Source organism: Panthera onca, chromosome D2 (genome assembly GCF_046562875.1).
Source record: "Panthera onca isolate mPanOnc1 chromosome D2, mPanOnc1 haplotype 2, whole genome shotgun sequence".
Taxonomy (NCBI): Eukaryota; Metazoa; Chordata; class Mammalia; order Carnivora; family Felidae; genus Panthera; species Panthera onca.
In genome coordinates, this window is record NC_138349.1 from 25,648,230 (window position 1) to 25,662,480 (window position 14,251).

A 14,251-nucleotide genomic window follows, 5' to 3' on the forward strand; every position below is an offset into this window, starting at 1 on the left:
ATGAGTGTGCCTAGGAAAGTGGGTTATTTTCCTGGTTACAGAAAGAACAACAAAACACTCCTTGGGTTTGCTGCCTGGACACCGAGACCCTGATCACTTGGAGCTATCATCAGTCTGCCTTGATGGCTGCAAGTAAAATAAACCCAGCCAAACCCATATGTATAGCTGCTGACAGCAGCTTGCTTTAACAGATTAAAATAAGCAATAACTTGCAGGAAGTAAAAGCTTCCCTGGATTGTTATAAACACTTCCTTTCAGGATAACATTTCATACCAATTCAGGTGTCCCCCTCAGTGGCTCTCTACTGGCAGCCAGGTCCATTTGAATGTTTAATCTCCAAAATGTCTCCTGGTCCACAGGTAATGACCAATCAAAAAAAGAAAAAAAAGGTGGAGCAGGCTTCAGAGGTACCAAAGGCAATTACTGCTTAAACAAAAGATTTCAAAGACAATGTATGGTTACATGTATGTTTGCATGACAATAGTCATATAAGTTATAGCCAGAAGGCAGACACAGACATAGGCCAGGTTTGGCCTTCTAATGACGCTGGTCTCCCTTGTGAAATTATTTATGGAGCCCCTCCTTTTTGGCTCTAGGAAACATACCTGCAAAGACTTTTTGTGGCTTCTCAGATCCAGCCAGGAATTTTTCCATGATGCCTCATTCTTTGCCTAGAGCTCTGTTTAAGAAACTCCAGTGAGCAAGAAGTTGGCACATTCACCCAGGCCCTGAGGCTACCTGTGCTGATCTTGGTTCATTCCACAGGATAGCTGAGCAGCTAGCTTGTCTCCTTCCTGTGGTCTTGGTTTTCAGTGGGGAAGTCACCCAGGCCTGCATTCTGACGTTCATGGGCCCTAGATGCTTGTTCTTTTGTGGACCCCTTCATCCATTAAAAACAAAACAAAACATCTTAAAAGTTATATTTTATAACTGCATTGAAAGAATATGAACCAGGTTGGATTGTGTTCATTTCTCTTCTGATTTTTAAAAAGAAATTGAAACACTTTTGTAGGCGCCTAAAAGTATGATAGGATTGGGCACTGTGCCTTCTATGCCTAATGGATAAGTTGACCCTAGAATCACTGGGCAGGTAAAAAAGACTGAAAGGAGAAATCTTCAAGCAAGGGGAATCCTGGGCAGAGTGGCTTGCCCAGAATTCTAGAATCCAATTTGAACTGCATCCAAAAGAGGAAGGGAAGGTTAGGGGGAGGAGAGAGAACCACAGGAAAAGCCAGACTTCACGTCCTCCCAGAACATCGGACTGAGAAGCACAGCAACGAGAACCCAGGTGGGCGGGGAACCCTGTTGTGTCTCCTGTGTGTTTAAACCTGAACCCCCACCCAGCTTCTTGCTGTCAAGTGGCCTCAGCCCACCTATGTTTCAGGACACAGTGGACAAGATCTCAATGATTTTCCCTTCCAGAAGCAGTGAGTGAAGGGGCAACATAGGTAACACACAGATATGTCTTTTCCTATGTACTTCTGTAGATTTTACACATTTTCTTCATATATTTTTCCTACTCGTGTCTGCAAATAAGCATCATGGGCTAGCTTGTTACAAAGGGAAAATTTCATACTGTGAAAAGTACTAAGTTCCATACAAGTACCAACGACACAATGATTTTCCCCCTAATTTAAATCCTTCCAACATCATTCTCCCATCTAAACTGAATAATGAAGCATGAATGTCTTATAGTCATAGAATTCCAATAGAACACTGAAAATTATGGGATACATCAAAATGAGTTTGTTAAAAGCAGCAAGTGCCCTGACAGATATCCTTCAGCTGTTTGTTACTTTGGCAAAAAATGGAGGTTTTATAGTCAAAGGTCAGGACACCACATCTTCCATGTAATCCCTTTAATGCTCATCAGGGGGCAGCCTGGTCAATGAGATCCTGAAAAATAAGCTTTCCACACAAAAGAATAGAATCCAAAGTGGAACTATTAAATTATTCCTTCTTAGAACTGAATCAAGAAGTGGAAATGACTTGTAAACAATATGTACATGAAAGAATTATGCCTTGAATTCTAGTGATCAAGCGTTTTTGGTTCTCAGCTTGCATAGTAGGGACCTATCCTTCCTAAGAGTGATGGTCAGACCCATGGCTGATCGTGGTTTCTGGCTTTTCTGCAGGTGGCTATGGTATGGATGTAACCAAGAAAAACAAGCGCGATGGCACCGAAGTCACTGAAAGAAGTAAGAGAACAATATATTATCCTTATGAAAGTAATAAAAAAATTGGAAAGAGTAAATAATTCATTCCTAATTCCATCACAACTTCTATATCACTTCTAAATTATTTATTTTTAGTTTTCTTTGGGTTTTTTTTTTGCTTTTTTTTTCAATGTATCATTTAAAATGTTTCCTAAGTAGACTTTATTCCTTCCCATAAGATGGCTTTTGTTGATTTTTATTTTAACCTACTTATAATCAAACCGTGTTCTGCTTTTTCTTCAAAAATGAAAATTACCATTTTGATGTACAGTTTTCAAAATTAGCATTTTCCGTAGCTGTATAATATTCTGTTGAATGAATTTGTCATAAGTTGTTTAACCATTTCTTTATTTAGAATACAGGGCAGCAGGAATCCAAAAGAATAACATCCCAGTTACTGCAGGGACAGAGTTAGAGTAACACCAGTGTCACAGTTGCAATCGACAGTGAAATTGAAAACAGACACATTTCTTTTGTGAAACTGCCCAAATGATAAATTCAGAGACATTTAAACTGTCCCCTAAACAGTTCTAACTCTTTCATTTATCCTGTGACTTTCATATATCTCTAATGAAAATATTCTGGCTTCACAGACTTGGAACTTTAGGTTAAGAAATAATTTATTTTTATGTGTCCAATAATCCCAAAGGTCCACACAGTGAGAGGTCTAGTGAAAGCTCAAGGACTATTATTCAAATCAAGCTGCCATTTTAGTCTAAAAAACCATTTCCTGTTATGCATGGAATGTGGTTCCTGCTAGGACAAGAAATCAGTTAGGAAAATACAGTGTGAAGAAGGAAGGGGGTTGGGGCAGCAAAACTGGTGTGGGATGGAGCAGTAGCCAGCAGGAGAGCCTAAAGTGGCACAAAGGAAATTCCACCTTTTCCCCTTTCACCACCTCTTCTAACATGCACACACACATGTACACCATGCACACACACATATACCCGGGCATGTGCGCACACGTCACACACACACACGCACCCCAGAAGTGTGCTGTTAAAGACCTGTGATCTCAGCTATATCGGTACTCCTTTATATCCCACACAGAGGGAGGAAGCAGTGATGGTCACTGTCAGAGAACAACATTGGCCCCACTTTGGTTCTAGGAATCCACCCACCTCCCCATGTTGCTGCAGGGGAGAGAGAGATTCAGAAAGGCAACAGGTCTTCTAACTGGTGTTTAAGACATACTGGAAGGTGGGGCGCCTGGGTGGCTTGAGCATCTGACTCCTGGTTTCTGATGGGGTCATGGTCTCCTGAGTTCGGTGCTAGCTCTGTGCTGACACCATGGAGCCTGCTTGGGACTTTCTGTCTGCCTCTCTCCCTGCTCACTCTCTATCTCTTCTCTCAAAAAACAAAAAACAAACAAAAAGCATACTGGAAGCTTTTGTTACCTCCATAGACTCACCGTGACTTGGAGTCTAGAGAAACTCAATTTGGGGAGGCAAAGGGACTGGTTCTTCAAGTCTGACTTTGATGTTCATCTATCCCCAATTTCACCCAGCACCAAGTGTGACTTACTGACCCCCGCCTTCCTACATACACCTCCTTACTCTCAGGAATGGCCCTGATGATTTGGTAATGAATTATGTCCTTGGGACACCCCCAGTTGATAAAGAAGTATAAAATAATTATCCGCTTCACAGTGAAATCAGCCAGGATAATGTGTTGGCCCCAGCCGGATGGGGTGACCATATGGAAAAGGTAGTGCAGACAGAGTGTGACTTGGCACACTTCAGAGTGATTTGAGGCCCTGGTCCTCCTTCAAAGGTGAATCCAGGCCTGGACTGGATCTAATTGTTAAATGAGAGCCATAGACGTCAAGGTAAGTACATCATCCCTCAAACCAGCAGGTAACTACTTTTGGTTCCAAAAGGATTTAACTTATTTTCCAGGTAAATTAAACCCCATTGTTATTGCACATATTTTCACGGCCAGTGGGTCAGATCACATACCTTAAAGCACAAGTATACAAAAATCTATGTTGAACCTAATTTAAGATGCTGAGCCTATGAGAGATGTTAGACCTCATACAGGGAATTCAGTGTGTTATATAAGATCTTATCTTTTTATTGTCTTTTTCTAGTTATTACGGAAACAGTAACTACAAGACTTACATCCTTACCACCAAGTAAGTGACTACCAAGAGCTTCCTTCTCAGTAAGGCATGTATGAAGGACTCCACATGTAACCTTTTCTCTATGTACTCTTCAGCTGAGCAAATCCAAAAGATCTGAAATCTCTTTTTTAACAGCTATATTGACATTAATTTACGAATCACCAAACACACCAGTTTGAAGTATATAATTCAATGGTTGTTAGTACTGTTAATGTTAAAAATAAAACTGCCAGTCATTTTACCAGCAAAGCAGGTTTATTTGGGAAATTGCAAACTGGAACAAACTAAGGCAGAACCACAAGCAAGAGCAACAAACAAAGGAAAGGAAGACTATTTTATGGAGAAGGAAGAAGCTGGGAGGTGTTGTTTTAAAGTAGTTGGAGAAAAGCAAGAGTTCAGGGTGATGGATGGTTTCTTATTGGCTGAGTTGCAGGCGTAGATTTCCTGCAGGCATGCAACCTATATCTTTTCCTGTTGGGGCCTGTAATTGAGGATACTTTCCCTCTGAGGATTCTTCAGCTGGGTCTGCAATTGACAGGTGCTTCCTGAAATTGACATTAAGTGGCATGGCTTCCCCTTCAGCCTCCCCTTAGCATCAATTCACTTTAGTGACCTTTCCTTTTATTAATGTTCTCAGTATGTTTACAGAGTTGTGCAGGCATTGCAACAATCTAATTTTAAAAGATTCCATCACCCCAAAAGGAAACTTCATGACCATAAGCAGTCACTCCCCATTCTCCCGCCCCTCTCCCCTCTCCCCTGAGAACTACAAGTCTACTCTCTGTATAGATTGACCTGATCTGGACACTCCTGGCAGAAACCTTATCCAGCCTGAGCACAGGGTGGGAGGAGGGAACCACCAGTCAGGCCTCTGAATCCATTTTTTTTCCTGAGGAGGTCTTCAGGTTTAGTGGATTCTATAATGGACACGCAGCCCTAAAGCTACCCCTGCTCCCCAGGGAGCCTCGCTCACAGAGGGTGGGAACAAGAGGTCAGAGCACCATGGGCTGCCACATGGAACACCAGCAACACAGAGCTGTCACTCACCCTTTCAGCGAGTCTAGTGGCTGGCATGTCTGTGGCACTGACCAGGCAATTTCAAAAACGCCAGCCCAACCCATGCCCTGGCCTCGCAGAACTTTTCCTCACTCAACTGCCTTTTCTAATATTTAAATTTTCTAATGAGCAACTTGCTATGCTCTGCCCAGAAGACTTTGCTTTTAAATTGGGTGGAATATTTGTTCTCAATATTTCTATCAAAAATGACAGTATGGCAACTTGCACTTGCAAAGGGACCAGAGGGTCATGGGCGATAAGCCAGGGGTGATCTCTGCAAGCAGAGGAGGAGGGGATCCCCTGGCCTGACTCCACCCATAAATTGTCACCTGCTTCTTGTTTCTGCAGAAGGGGGAACCAGCAACGGCTATGCTAAAACAGGCTCTCTTAGTGGAGGGAGCCGTCTGGAGAAACACAGCCTGACACATGGCAGCAGTGGCTACATAAACTCAAGTAAGTGCCTGGGGGTGAATGGGGTTGGGGGGAGAACAGATGGACAGGGAGAGAGGGAGTCCTACAAGGAGAGGAAGGGTCACAACTGCTTGTCATCCATTCCAAATGCCCAAAATTACTATGTAACTGACACATGTCCCAGCCACTGTGACACTTTCAAATCGGCCACATTCGAAGCCTACTTAAAGTGGGATCCATTTTCATTAAGTTCCCAGTATAAATAACAGTAATCGAGAATGCTTCATAGGGAGGTAGCTCTTTCCCCACTGAATCACTCTCTTTAAGCCATTTCTTTTAGGGAAGGGTGTGCACGCATGAGGGTTTATAATTTCAATTAACAACAACAACAAAAGAAATTTAGGACTGGATTACTCTGTTAGGGAATCTAGTGACATACAATCCCACATGGAGTTTCCACTGGGCAAGCATCCAACACAGGCCTATTGTTCCCAGTGAAAGACTCTTTCAGGGTAGCTTTCAAACTGAAACAAAACAAAGCAAGGCAAAACCAAACCAAATAAAACACAAGCACACATTAACCCCTGAAGCCATTTAAAAAGTCTTGGACTGACACTGAAAAAGAAGACCCAAAACATACAAAACATTGGGTTGACCAAGAGGAGTGGTCGCTGTTTGCTTTCAAGGAACACTCCCATGTCCAGTTATACTCTGGTCCATCCAGTAGTGAGCTACAATGAAGTGCCACGTCTCAAGAAAAATCCTGCCAAAGCCTCTCAGCTGCCATGTGTAACCACATCCACAGAGGGGCCCCCTGCCTTCCTGCCATGGTCAGCTGGGGAAGGGCAGCAGCCATGATTCCATCTCCCATTTCTGAGTGGCCATTGGAATGCCAAGGTGAACCCTTCCAGCAATGTTCTCCAGAAGTCCTCTGGCCTTCCACGGGGCCCTTTTTTATTTTGAGCAGCCTGAGTGTACTTAGTGTGACCACATGCAGGTCTACTGGAGCCCTGGGAGACTTTACGCTTTTCCCCCGCTTGCAGGTGGAAGCACACGGGGCAATGCCTCCACCTCCAGTTACAGGAGGGCTCACTCCCCTGCCTCCACTCTGCCCAATTCACCAGGCTCCACGTTTGAGAGGAAGACTCACATCACCCGCCACGGAACATACGAAGGTATTGGTCCCACAGATTTTACAAGAGCGCTGCTCTCTTCCCCAGATAACTTCGCTCATCTTTTTTTTTTTTTTAATTTTTTTTTTTAACGTTTATTTATTTTTGGGACAGAGAGAGACAGAGCATGAATGGGGGAGGGGCAGAGAGAGAGGGAGACACAGAACTGGAAGCAGGCTCCAGGCTCTGAGCCATCAGCCCAGAGCCCGACGCGGGGCTCGAACTCACGGACCGCGAGATGGTGACCTGAGCTGAAGTCGGACGCTTAACCGACTGAGCCACCCAGGCGCCCCATACTTCGCTCATCTTTTGAGGATGAAATTATTGGCCACCCTTATTTACCTGTTTCTGCCGTGTCTTCACTCTTCTTTCGTTTCTTTCACAGACTCATGCTACTTAGAGATTTCATTGATTTACCCACTCCCTTAATTCATTCCTTCATTTAGCATTTTATCATGCATCTACCATGTATTTAACACCTTTTGGAATGTTTTAGTGGACGCTCTAGGGGCCAAGGGCAGGCTGCCCCCAAATGGGTCACTTTGGCATGAAAGGTATTTTGAGTTAAGAGCAATCAAAACCCAGCAGGTTCAGGAAAAGCTCTTTACCTCCCCCTCAGTTGCTTGCTTGTACCAAGAAGAGAGCTATTAATAGAAACTCCTCTACTTAGGAAATTTACTTACATAATAAGGCAACCTTTGTTTTCCAACCATCTCCTCTCACCTTCCTGCTAAGGGTCTTTCTCTCCTTTGTATTCTCAAGCCCCTACCCCTATCCTCAGCTCAAATGAGCATCATGTTGCCAGTCTCTGGAATTTCCATGTCTGTGTGGATTCAGAAGCTAAATTTGATTTTTCTCCTGTTAATCTGTCTCATGTCAATTTGCTTCTTGGTCCAGCTAGAAGGATCTTGAAGGATAGAGGAAATTCTTCCTCCCTAATGATACTGAAATGACTTAGATGTGGATCTTGCTTCAAGTTGCCTGTAGTCTACTGGATAAGCTAAGATGATAAGTTAAAAACTATGATATAAAGTAGAAGGGGATTATGGTTTCCAGCTGAGTCTTCAGGGAAGACTCTTTGTGGAGGTAGCATTTGAGATGGGCCTTCATGTGTGATGTGTGACGCCCAGTGGAGAGGTGGGTCTCTCCAGCCTGCAGGGGCCACACACAGGCAGCAGTCAGGGCTCACTAGCAAGCAGGTGCTGACGTGAAGAGAGCTGGAGGGGCTCAGATTCAGGGCTGGCCTACGATGTTTGGATTCTGTTCTGTCACAGTGAGAAGCCCCCGGGATTTTTGAATAAAAAGTCAATCATCTTTGAGGTCTAGGGCTAGAACTCTGGAAGCCATGTGCAGGAAGAATGGGGAGGAAAGAGGCAGAACGTGGTGACAAGTTAGAAGGTGCTCCATGGTCAAGGAAGGGAAAACTTGGCTGGGGCTAGGGTGGCAGCATTTGGAGTGGAAAAGAGGAGCAGAGGTGAGATGTATTGCAGACAGAATTGATGTTTGACAATTGATTAAGTACTAAGGAAGGGGGGGGAGAAAGAGTCTGAGATTGAAGCGCAGGTGGTTGGGGCCATGGTGGTGCCCGTGATTGAAAGAGGGCAGCCAGGTGGAGGCCCCCATGCTGACGAGCTCCGGGATGTGCCCTGAAGCGGAGCTGCCGCACAGCTCCCGGTGGGGCTACCGAGCAGGGAGAGGGGTGCGCAGGACTTGAGCTCAGGGAGAAGTTGGGCAGGATACCCAGCTTGGCGGCATTTATGAAGAGATGTTAGTTAGTAGAAAATGGAAACCTCAGGAACTGGCCAAGGAAGGGAGCATGAGAGCAGAAAGGGGCAAAGAAAGAGAACATTGGGGATGAAAGGGAACGAAGAGTTAGAAGACAGAGGAGGAGAAAGAGTGTGAGCGGCTGGGGAGAGCAGGACCAGGCAGAGACATGGAAGTGAGGCAGGGAGGTGCTCAGGGTCAAGAAGCAGGAGGCGGGAGGAAGACGTTTGGGTCCTGCCCCTCAGGTCACTGCAGTGCCTGGTCATCTGCAGAAGCAGGTTTGGTGGGAAACAGACCAGCCAGGCAGCAAGTGGCTCTGATACTGAATGGAGACGGGTAGTGGTGGTGGAGAAGCAGGACTTAGGGTTTGAGTTCCCCAGTGAGTTAAGACCCAGAGCTGGCATATGGCAGGGGTGGGGGTGGGGAGCCAAAATCCAGGCCAGGCAGGGTGTCACCACAGCGCTTTCTGATGTTAGGCCTTCCTGGGGGCTGGCGCCTTCATTGTAACAGGGTCCACATTTGGGACTGGCTTCACAAGGTGAGTGACACTGCCGGTATTTGTATGACCAGGGACAGGTCACCTGCACCAACACTGGCATAGGGCACACTCAGTCAAGGACGTAAAAACAAAAAAAAATGAAAACGTCCTGCTTTCCTTTGTTCTAACCCTTTGCCACGTGAAATAGATCAGTGGTCACAGCGAAATGCCCCGGCTGCGTCCTGGAGGTGTGTCCTATTTCCACAGCAAGCCTGCTGTAGAGCACTTGCCGTCCAGGGCGCTGGGCCGGGAGGTTCAGTAGGGGGTGCCCAGTGCACCTTCTCCCCTGGGCAGCTCTGGGAGGGCCGGCCATGTGTGTGCTGAGTGTTTTCTCTGGGAGGACTGGCTCTGTGTGCTGAGTGTTTTCTCCCTCTGCAGGGAGCTCCAGCGGCAACTCTTCTCCGGAGTACCCTCGGAAGGAATTTGGTATGTCCTTTCCTTACTTTCTGAAGAAATGGTCAAATGAGGCACTGGGGAAATGCCTGGAGTCAAATGGATTCTTCTAAAGGAGTTTGACCCCTCGCTTCCTTATCCTGAAGCATCTTAAGGCGACTGACCTCCACATTAACTTGCTGGTATTCGCCATTGCTCCTGGCACTACTGAAGTGGCAAGTTACTCACACAGGGCTCAGGCTTGGACAGAGAAGCCCCTAAGGCCAAGCAACAATTACAGGATTTTTCCTTCCACAGGACACACAAAGACCTCCCAGCAAAGAGGAGCAGGGGGTTGAACGCACAAATGCCACACATCCCATCACCTCCACCATGATTGGCTGCAAAGGGGCACACTTTATGCCAAGTGAAACCCAAGGATCTGTCTTCATTTGGCCTTAACCTTTTGGTCCATGTTCTTGGATTCTCACTGTGCATCTGAATTGATATGATGATTGTACAGTGATTATAATTTTATTTATTTGCTTATGGCTGGAAGTCCAAGGCAGTCTCTAACAAAAAGCTAAAGAGATCTGGCTGTTTGTTTGTTTTAAATATATTTCATCTGTGTAGACAGCCAGCCCTAATGACCTTGCTTCCAAATGATTACCTTAGTTAACACTCTAAGTGTGAGCTAACCTAACATTCATTTAGCTAACACCCTAAATGCATTGGAGCCTTGCAAAACTTTCTCTGCCCTTTGGCTATGTGGCCATCATTTATTAAGCACCCACTGACAACCCCAGGTGGTTGGGTTCACTGTGGGGCCAGTGATTGAAATAGGGGAGCCAGGTGGAGGCCTCCACATGGACTGACGTGTTCAGTCATTTCATCCTGAAGCAGAGCTGGTGGTTCAGCTTCCGGGTGGGGGCACCAAGTAGGAACTGGGATGCACAGGACTTGAGCTCAGGGAAGAAGGGCAGGACACTCAGTTTGCAAAGACTTTACAAAGACACATTAGTAGAAACAAAGAGAAAGGTGCCCATCTGGATATAAATGCACACTGAAAACCGTCTCTTCCCCACCCCCCACTCAAACAGACCTACTTCCAGGTGAAAATTATTTAGCATGCCACCTCTTACATATGCCTAAGATTACTTGTCTTTGTTTCTCAGCATCTTCTTCAACCAGAGGAAGGAGCCAAACACGAGGTGAGCTCTGTTGCTGGGTTCATTTCAGTTCATTCACCAAGTTTTTTCTGAGCATCTAACACGGGTGCCCAGTCTTGAGCCAGAAAATATGAGAAGCAGAGAAGAATAAATAAGGCGTGGTTTCTGCGTCCGAGGAGCTTACAGCTTCCTGGGAATCTTTTGCCGGCCCCATCAGGATGGGAGGGGTAGATTCTGGCGGTGACGTAGCATGCGAGTGGAAGCAAGGCTAAAATCACATGGTAGCCAGCTGGGGAGCAGCTTGTCCTGCTGCGGATTAGCTGATGATGCTGGCGCCACACCTGACTTCACTTGTAGTCTCCTGGCTGACTAACTAGAGCCGCTGTAATTATCGTGATGCATCGAGAAATGAGCAAAAGCCCTTCTTTTTCAAATTATTCCAGGGCACGGAGGGCTGCGTGACAGTTTTGCACTGTCCACGTCTGCCTGTGGAGAAGGCTCTAGGAGGGAAATGTGGTCCTGGGGAAAGCGGCCCCAATGGATCTGGTGGGGGTGGGGAGGAGCGGCGTGTCAGGGCCTTGCTGAAGGCAGGGCTCCTCATGGGCTGGGCTGCTGTAGCTCTCACTGATCAGTCTAGACTTCCCAGCGCCTTTTTGCATCAGTAACTTCAAAGTTAGGAACATACCAGCTACCAACTTTAGGCTAATAGTTGAAAGATGTCAATGGCCTACCTGAAGCTAACTAATAACGTGAAACCATCCATTTCCTGCCCAAAGGAGGCCCAAGTGGCTAAGTAAATGGTATGGGTTTTAGAAGTCTCTCTCTCTCATGACCCAGAGACCCAGGAGGCAAGACAGCAGCTTGGTTTGGGCAGTTGGGAGGCACTGGGAAGGGGTTCGGTCAATGCTGATAGTGATGGAGCCTCCCGGCTCAGCCTGTGAATTCATCAGGGCATCCCCAGGCACTGGGATGTGTACAGTGGGCAGGTTGGGATGTGGGGAGAGGACCTCTCCTTTAAATTAAATTTTTTTTTTAACGTTTATTTATTTTTTTGAGACAGAGAGAGACAGAGCATGAACGGGGGAGGGGCAGAGAGAGAGGGAGGACACAGAATCGGAAGCAGGCTCCAGGCTCCGAGCTGTCAGCCCAGAGCCCGATGCGGGGCTCGAACTCACGGACCGCGAGATCGTGACCTGAGCTGAAGTCGGACGCTCAACTGACTGAGCCACCCGGGCGCCCCAAGGACCTCTCCTTTAAATAGCACTTGTTCTGGGCACACTTAGGCCTCCTGTTCTTAGGACACAGCCCAAAATCTTTTCTGCTGCTCAGAGCTCAGTGTCAGGCACTGTGATCCAAGCTCCTTCATTCACACTTTCTCCATCTCTTCCCTGACAGAGAGCGAAATCCGAGTTCGACTACAGAGTGCATCCCCATCTACCCGATGTAAGTGGTCACTGTCTGTCTGAAAATAAAGGATCCAGGAGTCCAGGGTCACCAGTGTGTGTATGTGTGTGTGTGTATGTGTCTGTGTGTGTGGTCACTCAGTCATAAAACGTCTTGCAGGGCCTTCTGTGAGAGGGACCCTTGGCGAGGTGCTGGGGATGAGGAGCTGAGTAAGTCACGTTCCTTGCTGCTAATAGGGAGATCGTAAACCAACCAACCATGACATCTCAGGGAGCTGAAGGAGCAGGGAGTCAAGCCTTCTCGGGTCCATGTCCCTTGAAGGGGGACCGAAGGATGGGTCATTTAGGCTCTGTGGGATACGCTGGCATGACACATTTGAGGAACATATGCCCACACGTTGGAGGAATGCTCAGTGTGGCCAAAGGAAAAGGAGAAAGAGGGGACACGATAGAATACTTAAGATTGGAGAAGAGTCAGAAGCAAGTCGAGTGTGAGAATTTGAACTTTATTTCAAATGTCAGGGATTCCCTAGTCTGTCTGTTGACTTTGTTTCACTCCTATTGTTCTTGTTAGAAGTTACTTGACATTTTGAAAAGAGCCCAACCGATAGGGTGAGAGCCAAGTATAAAGAGCAGGAGGAGAAAGAGGCCACTTGGCCCAGGAATCAGAGATTGGGGCTGGCGCAAAGAGCTCAGGGCCCTGCGCCATGGGGTCTGAGGCTATCTCACCAGAGTCCTTCCAGGCTTGGCAGGGCTGAGCCAAAGGATGGAGCTTTCAGGGAAGGGGGTGCCTGGGCAGTCTTCTAGGACACGTTGTCTGTAGACCTCTTATGTGCTACCCTCCTATGATGTCTCCTTCCTCTCCTCCTTGCCACGTTGGGAGGCACAGGGAGCTAACACCTCTAGGTGACCTAGCTACAAATAATAGTGGCCAAATGGACCCCAAACCCACACGAAAGCAGCATAATGTTTAGGAGTTATGAGCCACAAATTCCTTTTGACCCTCCAGAGCATACAAGGTCAGGCACTTGACATTCAATGTGTCCTGGTGGGGGATGACACCACTGTTGAATCATTTGTTTCAAGAGATCTGGTTCTTTCACTGCCCTGTGTGTAAATCTCCCAGCCCCCTGATCTAGGACGACCAGGTCTTCCAGCCATAGAATTATCCCTGTGCTGTCTGATGAGGTCTAATTAGGAAATACATACTGAGGACCTCCCTGTGGAGGCCCTGTATTTATGAGGCCATTAATATTATAAAGGGCCAGGTTGATAGATGCTATAAATTGACAAAATACAAAAATTACAAGGCTGACCAAAAATGTCCCAGCGTGTGAAGCAAATGTCATTCCCCCCACCCCCGCCTCATTCAGAATGCCATATATGTTTTTCCACTGCAGCTGGACTCAGGAAAGAATCCAGGGCCTATTGGAAAATTGGGGGTTTATTTTACAGGGACGGAATTGGATGATGTTAAACGTTTGCTCAAGGGGAGTCGATCTGCAAGCGTGAGCCCCACCCGAAATTGCTCCAATACACTCCCCATCCCCAAGAAAGGCACGGTGGAGACCAAAATGGTGACGGCAAGCTCCCAGTCAGGTAAGCCCCGGGGCTCCAGCTTCCATGGAGGGAAGGGAACGAGGTGGCAGAGTTGTCCTGGCCCCGGAATTCAGCAGTGCCCCGACAGGCCTCCAAGGTTGTGGCAGAGACTTCACAGAGTACTTACCAAGAGTCTGCTCTTCATGCTGTGTGAGCATGTGGGCTGCGCCCTGTCTGGTCCACCATCCCACGGGCGTGTAGTTGGGCTCTCAATCCTAGAGACTCTCTCCCAGGACATTCTTGACATCTTTTGGGAATGTGTTGACCAGGTTCCCCGAATGAAGAATAGTGGGGACAACTGTATTTTCATTCATTCATTCAATGAATATTTATTATGTGCTTCCTCTGTGCCAAGTAGCAGGCACTGAGGAGAAGCAAGGAACAGGAGAGACATGGCCACTCGTGGAGGTGAGGGCCTCTGGGGGAAGT

The 14,251-nt window shown here is 46.8% G+C and overlaps 1 protein-coding gene across 1 annotated transcript in view; it reads left to right on the plus strand.

Annotated features, from left to right (window-relative positions):
* COL17A1 (collagen type XVII alpha 1 chain) overlaps window positions 1-14,251 on the plus strand; it is a 51,589-nt gene that overhangs the window by 2,961 nt on the left and 34,377 nt on the right. Inside the window, exons 2-9 of the mRNA XM_060641578.3 lie at window positions 2,136-2,198; window positions 4,306-4,350; window positions 5,743-5,847; window positions 6,849-6,980; window positions 9,658-9,705; window positions 10,827-10,862; window positions 12,216-12,263; window positions 13,679-13,822. Of these exons, the coding sequence (XP_060497561.1) occupies window positions 2,147-2,198; window positions 4,306-4,350; window positions 5,743-5,847; window positions 6,849-6,980; window positions 9,658-9,705; window positions 10,827-10,862; window positions 12,216-12,263; window positions 13,679-13,822 (610 nt within the window). The 5' untranslated portion in view covers window positions 2,136-2,146. The remainder of the gene's footprint in view (window positions 1-2,135; window positions 2,199-4,305; window positions 4,351-5,742; window positions 5,848-6,848; window positions 6,981-9,657; window positions 9,706-10,826; window positions 10,863-12,215; window positions 12,264-13,678; window positions 13,823-14,251) is intronic.